The sequence below is a fragment of the Neoarius graeffei genome, chromosome 22 (genome assembly GCF_027579695.1).
Source record: "Neoarius graeffei isolate fNeoGra1 chromosome 22, fNeoGra1.pri, whole genome shotgun sequence".
NCBI classification, from domain to species: domain Eukaryota; kingdom Metazoa; phylum Chordata; class Actinopteri; order Siluriformes; family Ariidae; genus Neoarius; species Neoarius graeffei.
The window spans coordinates 13963982-13979160 of NC_083590.1; the positions used below are offsets into that span (position 1 = coordinate 13963982).

Sequence of the window (15179 nt, forward strand, 5' to 3'; positions counted from 1 at the left end):
AGCTATGTGAATTATGGGATGTTACCTGTGGACAGATGAAGGGTTTCCCTTGTTAAAGCACAAAGGAAACTCCATAGACCGATCACTCTTCATGGAGACACAGCTGGGTTCTGGTGAGTCTGATTTCTTCATCTGGAGTTTACTGTACAACATTATAGACAGTCCTTTATATACACCATTTACACTGGTTATTATTAATTATTACTGGTTATTTTAATTGGCAAGTGTTGGTGTCAATCAGTAATTTATTTTATTTTCTATACAAATTATTTTCCAATATCCTCTTCATTTTTTTGTTGTACTTTCACTTTCCTTTTTTTGCATTTTAAACTTTTTTTTTTCGGAAGAACGCCAAGACCAGAAGCTTTCTTTTTCCTCCTCCTGTGTAAAGAACACAAGCGGAGGCCATCCACATCGGATCTGCTTTAATATCAACAGAATTAAGATACAGTGGTGCTCAAAAGTTTGTGAACCCTTTAGAATTTTCTATATTTCTGCATAAATACGTCTTGAAACATAATCAGGTTTTCACACAAGTCCTAAAAGTAGATAAAGAGAACCCAGTTAAACAAATGAGACAAAAATATTATCCTTGGTCATTTATTTATTGAGGAAAATGATCCAAATCTTACATATCTGTGAGTGGCAAATGTATGTGAACCTTTGCTTTCCATATCTGGTGTGACCCCCTTGTGCAGCAATAACTGCAATGAAACGTGTCCGGTAACTGTTGATCAGTCCTGCACACTGGCTTGGAGGAATTTTAGCCCATTCCTCTGTACAGAACAGCTTCAACTCTGGGATGTTGGTGGGTTTCCTCACATGAACTGCTTGCTTCAGGTCCTTCCACAACATTTCGACTGGATTAAGGTCAGGACTTTGACTTGGCCATTCCAAAACATTAATTTTATTATTCTTTAACCATTCTTTGCTCGAACAACTTGTGTGATTAGGGTTGTTGTCTTGCTGCATGACCCACCTTCTCTTGAGATTCAGTTTATGGACAAACATCCTGACATTTTCTTTTAGAATTCACTGGTATAATTCAGAATTAATAGTTTTATCAATGATGGCAAGCTGTCCTGGCCCAGATGCAGCAAAGCAGGCCCAAACCATGATACTACCACCACCATGTTTCACAGATGGGATAAGGTTCTTATGCTGGAATGCAGTGTTTTCCTTTCTCCAAACATAACGCTTCTCATTTAAACCAAAAAATTCTATTTTGGTCTCATCCATCCACAAAACATTTTTCCAATAGCCTTCTGGCTTGTCCACATGATCTTTAGCAAACTGCAGATGAGCAGTAATGTTCTTTTTGGAGAGCAGTGGCTTTCTCCTTGCAACCCTGCCATGCACACCATTGTTGTTCAGTGTTCTCCTGATGGTGGACTCATGAACATTAACATCAGCCAATGTGAGAGAGGCCTTCAGTTGCTTAGAAGTTACCCTGGGGTCCTTTGTGACCTCACCGACTATTACCGTACATGCCTTGCTCTTGGAGTGATCTTTGTTGGTCGACCACTCCTGGGGAGGGTAACAATGGTCTTGAATTTCCTCCATTTGTACACAATCTGACTGTGGATTGGTAGAGTCCAAACTCTTTAGAGATGGTTTTGTAACCTTTTCCAGCCTGATGAGCATCAACAATGCTTTTTCTGATGTCCTCAGACATCTCCTTTGCTTGTGCCATGATATACTTCCACAAATGTGTTGTGAAGATTGGACTTTGATAGATCCCTGTTCTTTAAACAAAACAAGGTGCCCACTCACACCTGATTGTCATCTCATTGATTGAAAACACCTGACTCTAATTTCACCTTCAAATTAATTGCTAATCCTAGAGGTTCACATACTTTTGCCACTCGCAGATATGTAATATTGGAACATTTTCTTCAATAAATAAATGACAGAGTATAATATTTTTGTCTCCTTTGTTTAACTGGGTTCTTTTTATCTACTTTTAGGACTTGTGTGAAAATCTGATGTTTTAGGTCATATTCATGCAGGAATATAGAAAATTCTAAAGGGTTTGGTTTTAATTTTATTATACACAGAATCCAAAAAAGATAAACCTTCTTTACATTGGAGCTATGTTCACAAGAAATGGCGTCACAAGACGGGTTCACAAACTTTCAAGTACCACTGTACGTGAATCCTTTCACCATCACACACCTTCAGCTTGTTCACTGTGCTGAGTGCAGGATGTTTATTCATTCTTCCTCTGTCACTATTGATAGCTTTATTTGTGATAAATGCAGATTAGGCCACACCAATTTAATTAGTTGGTTCTCTGATTTTTTCAGGAAAAATATGAAGCGAGCGAGCGAAATAAAAATAAAATTTAAAAAATGCTCTGATGGTAAAATTAGCAGTGGAAATAGAGGGCTTTCATAATTGAGAAACAAAACAAAGACAATACATTATTGGAAGTGTGTTGCGTGAGGGCATGAGAGGGCAGTCATACACGCGTCTCACGCTCACTACATAATCAGCAGCCCTGCTCAAGAGGGATGCTACCCAGAAAAAATGAACAAGGGAATAAACCCAGTAGGCCTACAGTAAATTTGTGTCATGTATTATCCTTGTCAGCAGAGCTAGCTCTGGCTGCACGTATTTTATCAGGCAAACCAGTAAACAAATAGGCTAAATAACCGATTGAATTACAGTCAATTGGACATCTACAATGCACAGAAAAAAAAAAGATTTGACCAGGAGTAGGCTACTTCTGATGGCTAAACACTTCAAATTAGGGCTGAACGATTTTAAGAAAAAATTGAATTGTGATTTTTCTGGCAGATATTGCGATTTCGATTTCAACCACGATTTTTTTTCTTTAAATCAAGTTTCAGTGCAAATTAATTAATACAATGAATTCCATAAAGCTAATGCAAGAATGAAAATTGAGGTCAACAGATTTCAAATGTAGGCCTGTTTATTAACATTGAGTGCCTGAGGAACAAGTTACAATAACTTAAAATAACAAAAAGAGAGCCATCTTTCTTAAGTAAACTTTTGCTTCTTTTACTTTTCCCATCTACAACATATCAGACATAAAAAAAGGTTGATCAATGGCTCAGCAGCATCAAAATATTGCACTTTTGTAAAAGAATGTACATAAGCATTATAAATTATAACTAGAGCCAACAATTCCCCTGTGGGAAATAAGAATGATGCAGTGGCTGTAGCAGTCGCTATTGCAGGGCCCCTCCCTCCTGTGTGTGTGAGAGTGAGCGAGCAGCCCCTCCCCCACCCACGCGCTCAGACACAGAGACAGAGAAAGCGCACTTTTTCCTCACAGTGCTCCCTCCAAACAATGGGGATTTACACGAAAACAGGAGATATTCACAAAATTCTTTCACACTGAGTTCCACAAGGCTTTCCTGAACGTAATTTTTTTTGTCTGTAGTGTAAAAAATGAGGACAATTTATTGACGAAACAAAACATGGGTCAGTTTAGGAGCACTGAGAAAAACCGCGGCTTTGACGACCCCAAAATCGTGTTGTCTGAGATCGCGATTTTCGGTTGAAAACGATAGATTGTTCAGCCCTACTTCGAATGATTTTTTTTGTTTGCCCCTCACATCAATCAGTGAAATATATAAATCAAACCCACCTCCACAGAGTTGTTGTCCAAATTGGCATATCGCAGGGTAACAAGCTCATGGCATCTTGAGTACAACTGTGCAAAGTTTTCCCCCTCTTGAATTTCGACACACCTGTCAAAGATTTTACACTTCTGTTCGCTGAATATCCTAACAATCACAAACACAGGCTTTGCAGGATTCCCTTCCACAGGCATGTTTCTTCCACAAGTCTTTATCTAAAGTGAAAGGGACAATTTGATTGGTTTTCAACATCACGTATCCTTTTCTGTTGGCAGAAGTTTGATTTCGATTTTTTTTTCATTTTGCATTTTCTTCAAGCAGCGATTCCGAGAACCAACTAATCGAATTGGTGTGGCCTTAGTTCGCTCTCTGACAGAGAAGATTGCACCTGTAGAAGTGCGTATCCAGACTTTAGACAAGGCCAGTGAGAATGAGAACAGTGTAGTTTCTGCAGGAGAAAGCCTATCCAGAAAGTCTATCTAGCCCTAGGTAGAGTTAGTAATCCCCCAACTCTGGCATTAGAGCCTTCACAGCAGGGTGAATGGGTGATGACTCAGTGGCACAAGCATAGAGCCAAAGCTACCGCTGAGGCTCGCCCACGGGAGCACCACTCCACTTCACGTGTTGAAGAAGTTTGCTCCCCTTAGTGATGCACCCGCTGAGAAACCTGAAAGAGCTCTGGGTTATAGGGAACTCCATCCTACGGCACGTGAAATTAGCTAGGCCTTTAGGGGTACCAACAGCTTTAGTCAGGTGTATACTGGGAGCCAGGGCACCAGACATAGCAGGTTCCTAGGTTAGGCACCTAGGCAAGCATAGGTTTTTAAAGATAGTTATCCATGTAGGAGCTAATGATATATGCCTTCCTCAGTCTGAGGTTAGTAAGAGTAACTTTGTAGAGGTGTTTAAATTTACAAAGGTGATGTCCAATGCTGTAGAACGCTCTGGCCCCATCCCAATATGGTGTGGTGATGTAGCTTACAACAGGTTATGGTTCTTGAATTGCTGGTTGTTCAGGTGGTGCTCTGAAAACAGTGTGGGCTTTATAGATAATTGGGCTAATTTTGAGGGCACTGCTGGCCTGTTAGGGTGGGATGGTATCCATCCCACTTGGGAAGGTGTTGCTCTCATTTCTTGCAGCATAGGTCATAGTCTCGGAACAGGTCTAGTTAACTTCTGACAATCCAGCGCCAAGGCCAGGGAGCAGATGAACAGGCTAAACTAACTGTCTGCTAGCTGCACAGAGTCGACACTCATGGTCCACTACATCGAGACGGTGTCTGTTCCCTGAGCTAAACAAAAAAGTAGAAATACTCAGTTTGTTCCAGTAACCTAATCGATATAAAATTAGATCATACTGACTATACAGCTGCTGCCAGCACCTTTGATCTAAAGGTGGGGCTATTAAATATTAGATCTCTTACATCTAAAGCGCTAATGGTTAATGAACTTATTACTGATCAGGAGTTTAATGTACAGTGTTTAACTGAAACATGGATTAAGCCAAATTAATATATAGCATTAAATGAAGCTAGTCCTCCTGGATACAGTTATATACACCAGCCTCGTCTAACTGGCAGAGGAGGAGGCATTGTGGTTATTTATAAAGATTATCTAGGTGTAACACACAAACCTGGTTATAAATTTAATACATTTGAAGTTCTTCATACTCATATAATATATGTAGCCTCGAAAAATAAGTCTACCCAGTTAATTCCGTTACTTATTATTTACAGGCCCCCGGGACCATATTCTGAGTCTGTTTCTGAATTTGCAGATTTTATCTCAGACCTAGTTATTTCCTCAGACAAAGCTTTAGTTGTCAGAGATTTTAATATTCACTTCGATAACCCAGAAGACCCTTTGACAACAGCATTTGTGTCCGTTTTAGATTCAGTAGGGGTTAATCAGAGTGTCACTGGACCGACCCATAATGGTGGTCACACTCTCGATCTAATACTAACATTCAGGTTAAACATAGAAAATACAGTCACACTTCCACAGTCTGAAGTTCTCAGATCATCCGCTCATCTCATTCAAAATATGTCTGAGTAATAATATATGCACCTCACCACGCTACTGTATTAAACATACATTCACGTCAACTACTGCACAGAGCTTTATAAATGATCTCCCAGAGTTATCAACTTTGATTGGGTCACCGTCAGCCCCCACAGAACTTGATCAGGCAACTGAATGCTTAGAGTCAACATTCCGCGATACTTTAGATAATGTAGCTCCTCTTAAAAAGAAACTGATGAGAGAAAAAATTAGCACCCTGGTATAACGATGACCCTTGCACTTTAAAACGGACCACTCGAAAATTGGAACGTAAATGGCGTCAAACAAAATTGGTAGTGTTCAAATTAGCTTGGAAGGAGAGCTTCCTGAAGTATAGAAAAGCTCTTAGTGCTGCTAGATCAACATATCTCTCCTCCGTAACAGAAGATAACAAAATTAATCCTAGATTCCTATTTAATACTGTAGCAAAATTAACCAAGATTAAGACCACTATAGACACATGCACACCTGCAGTATGTAGTAGCAACGACTTCATGCATTTTTTTAAATGACAAAATTGAAAATATGACAAAAAATTCAAACTACTAATTTAAAGTCAGACACTGTAAGTGACCCTGTAGTTAACAATAAAACTGTATCAGATCAGCAATTAGAATTTTACTCCCCTGAGAGAAATCGAATTACTTTCATTAATCTCTGCATCAAAAGCCTCAACTTGTGTACTAGATCCCTTACCTACATATCTATTGAAACAGATAATACCTGAAGTAATTGAACCGCTTCTAAAAATAATAAATTCTTCTCTTAGGATTGGCTATGTACCCAAATCATTAAACTAGCAGTTATCAAACCCCTGATTAAAAAAAACTGACATTGATCTCTGTCAGCTGTCTAATTATCGGCCGAAATCAAACCTCCCCTTTATTGCCAAGATCCTAGAAAAAGCCGTGGCATGAGCATAACTGCTGTATTTACATAGGAATAACATCCATGAAATGTATCAGTCGGTATTTAGACCTCATCATAGCACTGAGACAGCACTGGTGAAAGTAGCAAATGACCTATTGTTGGCGTCTGATCAGGGCTGTCTCTCGCTGCTTGTGTTGCTTGACCTTAGTGCAGCATTTGATACCATTGATCATTCCATTCTTCTGGATAGACTAGAAAACGTTGTGGGAGTTAAGGGAACAGCTCTCTCTTGGCTCAGCTCTTATTTAACTGATTGCTATCAGTATGTTGATGTAAATGGTGATTTTTCTAGACATACTAAGGTAAAGTTTGGTGTTCCACAAGGTTCTGTCTTAGGTCCACTGCTTTTTTCTTTATACATGTTCCCTCTGGGTGATATTATTCATAAGCATGGTATTAGTTTCCACTGTTATGCTGATGACACACAATTGTATGTTTCTGCAAAACCTGATGAAAGACACCAGTTTAATAGAATTGAGGAATGTGTGAAGGACATTAGACACTGGATGCTTATTAACTTCCTTCTGCTTAACTCTGACAAGACTGAAGTACTTGTACAAGAACCACATGCAGCTAGAAGCAAGTTTTCTGATTATACAGTAACTCTGGATGGCCTTTGTTTCTTCACGTGCAGCAGTAAAAGACCTCGGGTGATTATTGAGCCCAGTCTTTCATTTGAAACTCACACTGATAACATTACCCGGATAGCTTTCTTTCATCTCAGAAATATTGCTAAGATATGAAATTTAATGCCACCACATGATGCAGAAAAACTAGTTCATGCTTTTGTTCCCTCCAGGTTGGATTATTGTAATGCCTTACTGTCTGGATGTTCCAATAAGTGCATAAACAAGCTCCAGTTAGTTCAAAATACAGCAGCAAGAGTCCTTACAAGAACTAGAAAATATGACCACATCACCCCTGTCTTATCTACACTGCATTGGCTCCCAATCAAATGTCATACTGTTTATAAAATATTACTATTGACCTTTAAAGTACTGAATGGTCTTGCGCCACAGTACCAGAATGAATTTCTGGTCCTTTATGACCGGCCATGCCTACTTCGATCAAAAGGTGCAGGCTATCTGCTGGTACCTCGTATAGTGAAGGCTACATCAGGGGGCAGAGCCTTTTCTTACAAAGCCCCACAGTTATGGAACAGCCTTCTAAGTCCATAGCCATATGGTCCCCATCAGACTGATGATGGGGGACCCTTGGTAGCCCTTTTGAGGTGCCTTTTCTTTTGCTGCTCAGCTGCTTGAGCCAGGAGGCTGTTCTCGCAAAGCAGTCTGCCTGATCGTACAGCATCTCCCCAGGCAGCGCGATCTTGTGCGGTCTGGTACCAGGACTTTAGGTCGATGCCGAAGAGACAAAGGTCTTCCTTAGCGCAGTCTTTCCATCTTTTTCTCGGCCTTCCCGTCACACCTGCCCAGTCTTAGCTCCCCGAAAAGAAGTTGTTTCGGAATCCTGGTGTCATCCATTCGCGAAACATGGCCGAGCCAGCGCAGTCTGTTACTGAGCAGCATGGTCTCAATAGTGGTGGAGCCAGCACGGTTTAAGATCTCAGCATTGGTCACGCGCTGCCACCACTTCACACCCATTATCTACTGGAGAGATCTTTGATGGAATACTTCAAGACGGCAGGTGTGGTGAGCCAGTGTAGGCCACGTTTCGGATCCGTAGAGCAATGAAGGAAGAACCATGGCTTTGTAAACAGTCAGTTTAGTAGACAGGGTGAGACCTCCTCTGTTGAAACATCATGTTTGTAGAGCATTAAACGTAGCTGCACCGCGAGACACTCGGTGTTGGATTTCCGAGTCGAGGCTTGCGTCATCCGACAGGTTGCCTCCGAGATACGTGAAAGTTTGGGTGCACTTCAGCTCAGAACCATCAATTATGATGGTGGGTGGTTGGTCACACTGAGTATGCATCACTTCCCTCTTCGGTTTACTGATTGAGAGACCCCAGGACCTGCAGGCATTGTTCAAAGCTGTGACTCCCTCCTGTAAGGACTCTGATGTTTGTGTAGCTAAGGCTGCATCATCTGCATAGAGAAAGTCATCAAGTTTTGACGTCGTTACAGACTTAGCTTTGAGTCTCCGGAGATTGAAGAGTCTGCTATCAAGCTTGTGTTATATATCTACGCCAAACGCTGGGATGGATTTGTGGGCATGCCAGAGGACAAAGGAGAAGAAGAAGATAAACAGCATAGGGGCTAAGATACAACCCTGGTGGAGGCTGTTAGTTACTGCAAAGGATTCAGTAAATTCTCCACCAATAAGTACCCTTGCTTCCATGCCATCATGGATGCTTTGGATAATGTTGACAATTTGGGGGGGGGGATCCCGATCTTCAACAAAGCCCACATAAGTGGTCTGTTAACCGTGTCAAAGGCCTTGACTAAGTCGACAAAGACTATGTGTAGTTCGTGATGCTGTTCACAACATTTTGCCAAGAGCTGGCGAACAGCGAACATCATATCACTGGTTGCCTGGCCACTTCTAAATCTGCACTGTGCCTCTGGGAGGTGTTTCTCTATGCAAGGCCACACTCTGCTCAGAATAATGCGGGCAAAGACCTTTACAATAACAAAGTAGTGTGATCCTATGATAGTTGCCGCAGATGAAGCGGGATTGCTTCTTGAAGATAGTAATAATGGAACCATTTTTCAGGTCCTGAGGCACCCTCTCTTCCTCGCAGATGGTAAGGAGGAGTTCATGGAGTTCCACGAGGAGGGTAGGACCACCTGCTTTAAGAACCTCTGCTGGGATAAGGTCTGGACCAGGAGCTTTGTTGTCAGCCAGACGGTGAAGAGCTGACTTCAATTCCTTGGTTGTTGGGGGTGCTTCGAGATTGGTGAGTGGCTCCTCCTGTGGTATATCATCGAGAACACTAGCGTCTGCTGTCCCTGGCTAGTTCAGTAGGGCACTGAAGTGCTGTTTCCAGTGAGCTAAGATGTCTTCTTTTTCAGTCAGTCAGTTGCCAACTTCATCATTAATGGGGCTCATGCCACTCTACATCAGGGGGCAGAGCCTTTTCTTACAAAGCCCCACAGTTATGGAACAGCCTTCTAAGTAGTGTTGGGAATCAGACACCGTCTCCGCATTTAAGTCCAGGCTGAAAACATACCTGTTTAGTCAAGCCTTTTGTCAATTTTATTAGGTAAAGGAGTAGATCTGGAGGGTCCTCAGACAGTGTTTTGGTAAACTGGGATGTATGGATGCTGTCAGTCCCCCACTCGCTTTCTCACTCGAGTTTGACAGTGTAGTGGCTGGCTGCTTTATGTCCCAGGGCTCCCTCATGCCTGTGTTACCTTCTGGCTCTCCCCTTTTAGTTATGATGTCATAGTTAGTTTGAGTCCCTGCTTGCACTCAGCACAAAATGTATACTGTTCATACTCATCAGGTGACATTGGGCATACCCAACAACCTGTGTTTCCTCCCCCTCCCTAAAGAGGCATGGGGAGGATATAAAAAGATGCTGATTCACCACATGGCCACATAGGAGGAGGGTCAGAAGAAGTAATGTATCTGTGCTTATGTCTTTGTCTGCCAACAGTTTCCAGCTCTAACAGCACTCACTGGTCTACTGAGAGAAGCAGTTCTTCTCCTCAGCACCTCCCTTGAACGGCAAAGCCTCAATCATTTCCAAGGGACATTCTTACACTGGGATGGGATGATTCTTCAGCAGCTCACACCCTCACTCCCTTTTCCCCACTCCCTGCCACCTTTGTAAATAAAAGAGCACTTGTGTTTTCCACCTCATCACTGTCTCCTGAATCTGTGTCCCAGCCTGAGTGTGAGGGGCACCACACTGATATGGTATATGCACGCAAAGGAGACAGACCCACACCACAACCACCCTGTCCCGGATCCATTTGTATGATATGTCCTTTAGGTCAGCCAAGAGCAAATCACAGATCTCCCAGAAGATGGCACAGGGCCTCCATGCAGCCACCCAAGAGCTACTGCCCCTCAAACAAGTTGGCCCAGTGGCGGCAGTGGTACCTCTCCCTGACCCAGCCCGAAATGCTCAGTGCCTGCTCATGAATATGACCACCAATGATGACATCAAGGCCTTCTTGGGCACTTTTGAGAGGATCATGACTCAAGAAGGCTGGGCTCTACAAGACTGGTCCTGCACCCTGGCCCGTCTACTCACCGGGGAGGTACAACAGGCCTAATACACAGTCTCAGATGAAGAATCTGATGATTATTCTAAACTCCAGGAGTTGATTCTGGCCTGCTGTGGGCTTTCCTCCACCTGAGCCACCTCTGAGTTCCACCACTGGGCCAATCAACCTGGCAAGGAACCATAGAGACAGATGGGCACCCTCTTGCACCTCACCCAAAGGTGGCTCCAGCCAGACCAGCTGTCCCTGTCAAAGATAGTGGAACATGTCACCCTCAACAAGTTCCTAAGGACCCTCCCCAGAGAAGAAAGAAAAAGCTGTGGGTTTGAAGGCAGCAAGAACACCTTAGGACATGATCATGGTCCTCAAGTACACCCAATTCACACTTAAGATCTGAAGAGGGCTGGGAAAGACATGAGATCACAACGTTCCCCAAGAACTCCGTTGCTGCCCCTATGCAGCCTACAGAGAGGAACAGAGGAACAACCACGTCCCAAACCAGCACCGACAGACAAGCCCAGGGCCACCAAGACTGATAGAGCCCCTCTCCCCAAATTCTACAAACCATGGTTAGCTGCATGATATTGATGACATACTCTGCGAGAGCACTCCCACAGATTTCTGGAATTCATTTCCAGCAGCAGATTCTGGGTCATGTCTGTGTGACAGGGTGAAGCAGGAAGACATGGGCTCCAATTTTAGCCATGGCCTAATTGTTCGAGAAGCAGCTTTGGGACCAAAAGGTCACTGGTTCAATGCCCTGGACCAGCAGGAATGGCTGAAGTGCCATTGAGCAAGATACCTAACCCTAATTGCTCCCCAGACTGCTCTGGGTGTGTTCATCACTCTGGATAAGAGCATCTGCTAAATCCCATTAATGTAATGTATGAAGGGTTTAAGATCACAGTTTTTCTGACTAGTTTCCATAGATAGTTCTTTATGATGTTCTCACTGTGCATTTGTTTTATTCTCCTGTATGTTTTCTATAATCTAATCCATCTCTATGAAACAACAGCAAAGAGGTTTAGAATACCAGTGCATCAGTGTCACAGTCATGGTGTTGGGTTTAATCTTACCCTGTATCTGTGATGATCTTTTCTATTCGGTCTCCTGCCTTCTGTAAATCACTGGGAACAAAAAATTTTTGCTGTTAAAGACAATAACTTTCATCACTTTAATCCTACAATCTAAACTTTAGCCCTAATTTTACTACAATAATTCTTTGAGTGCATTACCATTTACAAAGCACAGTGCTGAATACAACACGACAAAAACATTGTGGAACTGGAGAAAAAAATATCTGCCCCAGTTTAAATTTGAGTTTTTCTAGATTTTCCTTCCTATATAATCATTAGAGATGGAACAGAATATCACTCCATCATGCAGAATGAACAGATATGTTTTAAATGGATACAAAAGCAGATGTGTATTTTTCAGAAAGCTGACCAGAAATGTTTACAGGTATAAAATCTGTAACTCGATCCAGAATTATACTCCACCCTGGATGATCCACCAGTCCATCATTTTAGGAGCAATTTAGTGATCAGTCGACCTACTGACATGTTTTTGGGAGGTGGGAGTTGAGGTTGAGGAAAATGCTGATTTTCATTATTATTATTATTATTATTATTATTATTATTAATAAATCCTGTAATGTCAGTGATGTGATTTATGGTAAATAGTCAGTGTGTTCATATAAAGGGTCTCCATTTTCTCTTATATTTTACAGAAACAAACACTCAGACACATGGCCTTTCATGGAGACACGGCCAAGTAATAGTCAGCTCAGTGATGCCAGGATTTTAACTGCAATGTATTATTATTCGTAGTAGTAATAGTAGTAGTATGAGAACAGTGAAACAGCAGTGAGGTGTGCAGTTGGAACGACTGAATGGTTCAAGGTGAATGTGGGACTTCATCATGGATCCAGGGATTAAAGCAAAAAAAAAAAATCCTGAGCCTGAACTTTTTAGACTCATGCAAGCGATTCTATTCACCATATGGCCGGTCGGTTGGAAGGGTTGGCACACAATATAGGCCTATATATGTTTTATGTGGTTGCAGGGGTCGTAATATGAGACATGAACACATTCACAGGGTCAAAAAGATTGCATGAATGATTGCAGACTAATGCCGCTTTTCCACTACAAACGCGGCTGAGCCGTGCCGTGCTGAATTGGGCTGAGTCGAGCTGAGCGGGGCTGTTGGAGTTGCATTTCGACTACAACCGCGCTGAACCGTGCTGGCTGGAAGTGGGTGGACACATTGGGTGGAGTTAGCGAAAGTGGGTGGACGTCACGTGATGTCGTTAAGCGGCGCAAACAGTGACATCAGTGATCTTTTAAGCGGTAGTCTCACGACCCGGATAGTAAACAATAAACATGGAGGACATGGAGTCGTTAGTGTTGCTGGTCTTGGTGCTGTGGCTTGTTGTCACCGACAACGCCAACAGATACTGGCAAGAGCGTACAGATGAGGCGAGGCGCATAAGGCTTCAGAAATTCTCATAATTCGTAATTCTTCTTCTTCCGGGTTTGCGGTGTTTACAGATCCCAGTGTGCTCGCGGGGCGTGTGTGGGCATGTGAGGACACTCCTCCTCACCAATCAGTGCACAGGGGAGTGTCTGCTCACGCCCCCAGCCTCACTCAGCTCGGTTTGGCTCGCTTCAGCCCTACTCCAAAACCGTGCGAGTTTTGGGTGCTAAGCAGGGCTGAAGCGAGCTGAGTCGTGCTGTAATGAGGTAGTCGAAACACGAGCCGTGTCGGGCTGAAGTGAGCTGAAGCGAGCTGAAGTGAGCTGAAAAAGGGTAGTGGAAAAGGGCCATTAGTTTGACTTTTGAAAATGCAATACCAAAAACGGCCAGTAGATGGCAAAAGTGCACCTCACCAAAATATGCTACATGTAGCATTTAGGGTTTCTTTTGATATCAAGTTTTGCTGCTAAGCTTCGTCCTTAACAGGTTACAAATTGACCTGCAATCACAAGGTGAACTGTTACAAGGGTATGTGAAATTCAGTCTAGCACTGGAAAAATAAAATCTTTGTAACCATTTAATTTAGGGTACATTAAAAGGACAGTGGTTTACTTTTTAAACAGTTTTAATAATTCAAATAATTCAACAATTTAAATATTTCAATAACGTTTTATAACGTTCACGTTCAGGGAGAACATGCTGTTTTTTAGTTTGGTGGAAATTTGCCATTTGAACTCAGGTGTTATCCCGTGAGTGTTAAAATAGCTGGCGAGCTGATTTGAAATGGACATTTTACTTAATGCAATTTTGTCTTCCGCTATTTTTTTACACAGATCGACCAGGGGTTGCGCGAGCGTGAAGGAGAGGTCGTGTTCTGCGAGAAATGCGCACACCCGTATTTTCAAGTCACACACACGGTCAGTTATGGATGCCGGTACATCAGATGTTGTTGTTGCTCCTGGTAAGCGCGTCGTGTGTGGGACAGCACGAACAGCTGCTCTGTGAGCAGGGTCTGACTCGTGTCAAGGAAGAACCTTTTTGCCGCTGGATGCATATATGAGCTTCTTGGAGCACAGCGTGCAAAAGCAAGCGCCTGGCTCCCTCAACTTCCTACACCAACTGCTAAATGGCTTGCCATCTCGTCCAATCTCCTCCAGCCATGCTCAGGGTCATTTATTCTTCAGACCTTTATCTATGGCGAGGGTATTTTCCCCTGGCTTCATATACTGCATCGTCCCCACTCCATGAAATGCCGCTCTCTCTACTCTGAAGTTGCTCAAGGCACATTGTGTTAAGACCCGCCCCGTTTTACTTCTGATTGGCTAATACTGTTAGTTTCAGAACCGGAGAGTTGCGCTTCTTTCCTATCATTGGCAGAGAATGAACACACTCGAAAGCCATGGGGTTATCAAACGTTTTTTTCCTCCTAATAATATATATATTGCCCGCAGTCAAGCGCTGCACGCCGGAAATCCGGCAGGGGGCCAGAATACTTTAATCCCTGTGGATCTGCTTTGAGTCCTTTCTTGTTTGCCATAGTGATGGATAGCTTGACAGACGAAGTGAGGCAAGAGTCACCATGGAACATGATGTTTGTGGATGATATTGTGATATGTGGTGAAAGTAGAAAGGAAGTTGAGCTGGGTTTGGAGAGATGGAGGTATGCATTGGAACGAAGAGGAATGAAGGTGAGCAGTAGCAAAACAGAATACATGTGCATCAATGAGAATGGGGATGAGAGTGTAGTGAAGCTGCAAAGAGTAGACATAAAGAAAGTTGGTGAATTCAAGTACCTAGAGTCAACTGTGCAGGAAAATGGGGGCTGTGATAGTGAGGTGAGAAAGAGAATGCAGGCAGGGTGGAGCAGTTGGAGAAGGATTTAAGGAGTCATCGAAAGTCCCAGCAAAAGTGAGAGGTAAGATGTATAAGACAGTAGTGAGACCAGCTATGATGTATGGATTGGAGATCATACCC

The 15179-nt window shown here is 42.8% G+C and overlaps 1 protein-coding gene across 1 annotated transcript in view; it reads right to left on the minus strand.

Annotated features, from left to right (window-relative positions):
• Positions 1 to 11861, minus strand: part of LOC132870665 (NACHT, LRR and PYD domains-containing protein 12-like) — an 81318-nt gene extending 69457 nt beyond the window's left edge. Inside the window, exons 1-2 of the mRNA XM_060904422.1 lie at positions 11808 to 11861; positions 26 to 142 (exon numbers count right to left, since the gene is read on the minus strand). Coding sequence (XP_060760405.1) covers positions 26 to 132 — 107 coding nt within the window. The 5' untranslated portion in view covers positions 133 to 142; positions 11808 to 11861. The remainder of the gene's footprint in view (positions 1 to 25; positions 143 to 11807) is intronic.
• Positions 11862 to 15179: the final 3318 nt, after the last annotated feature.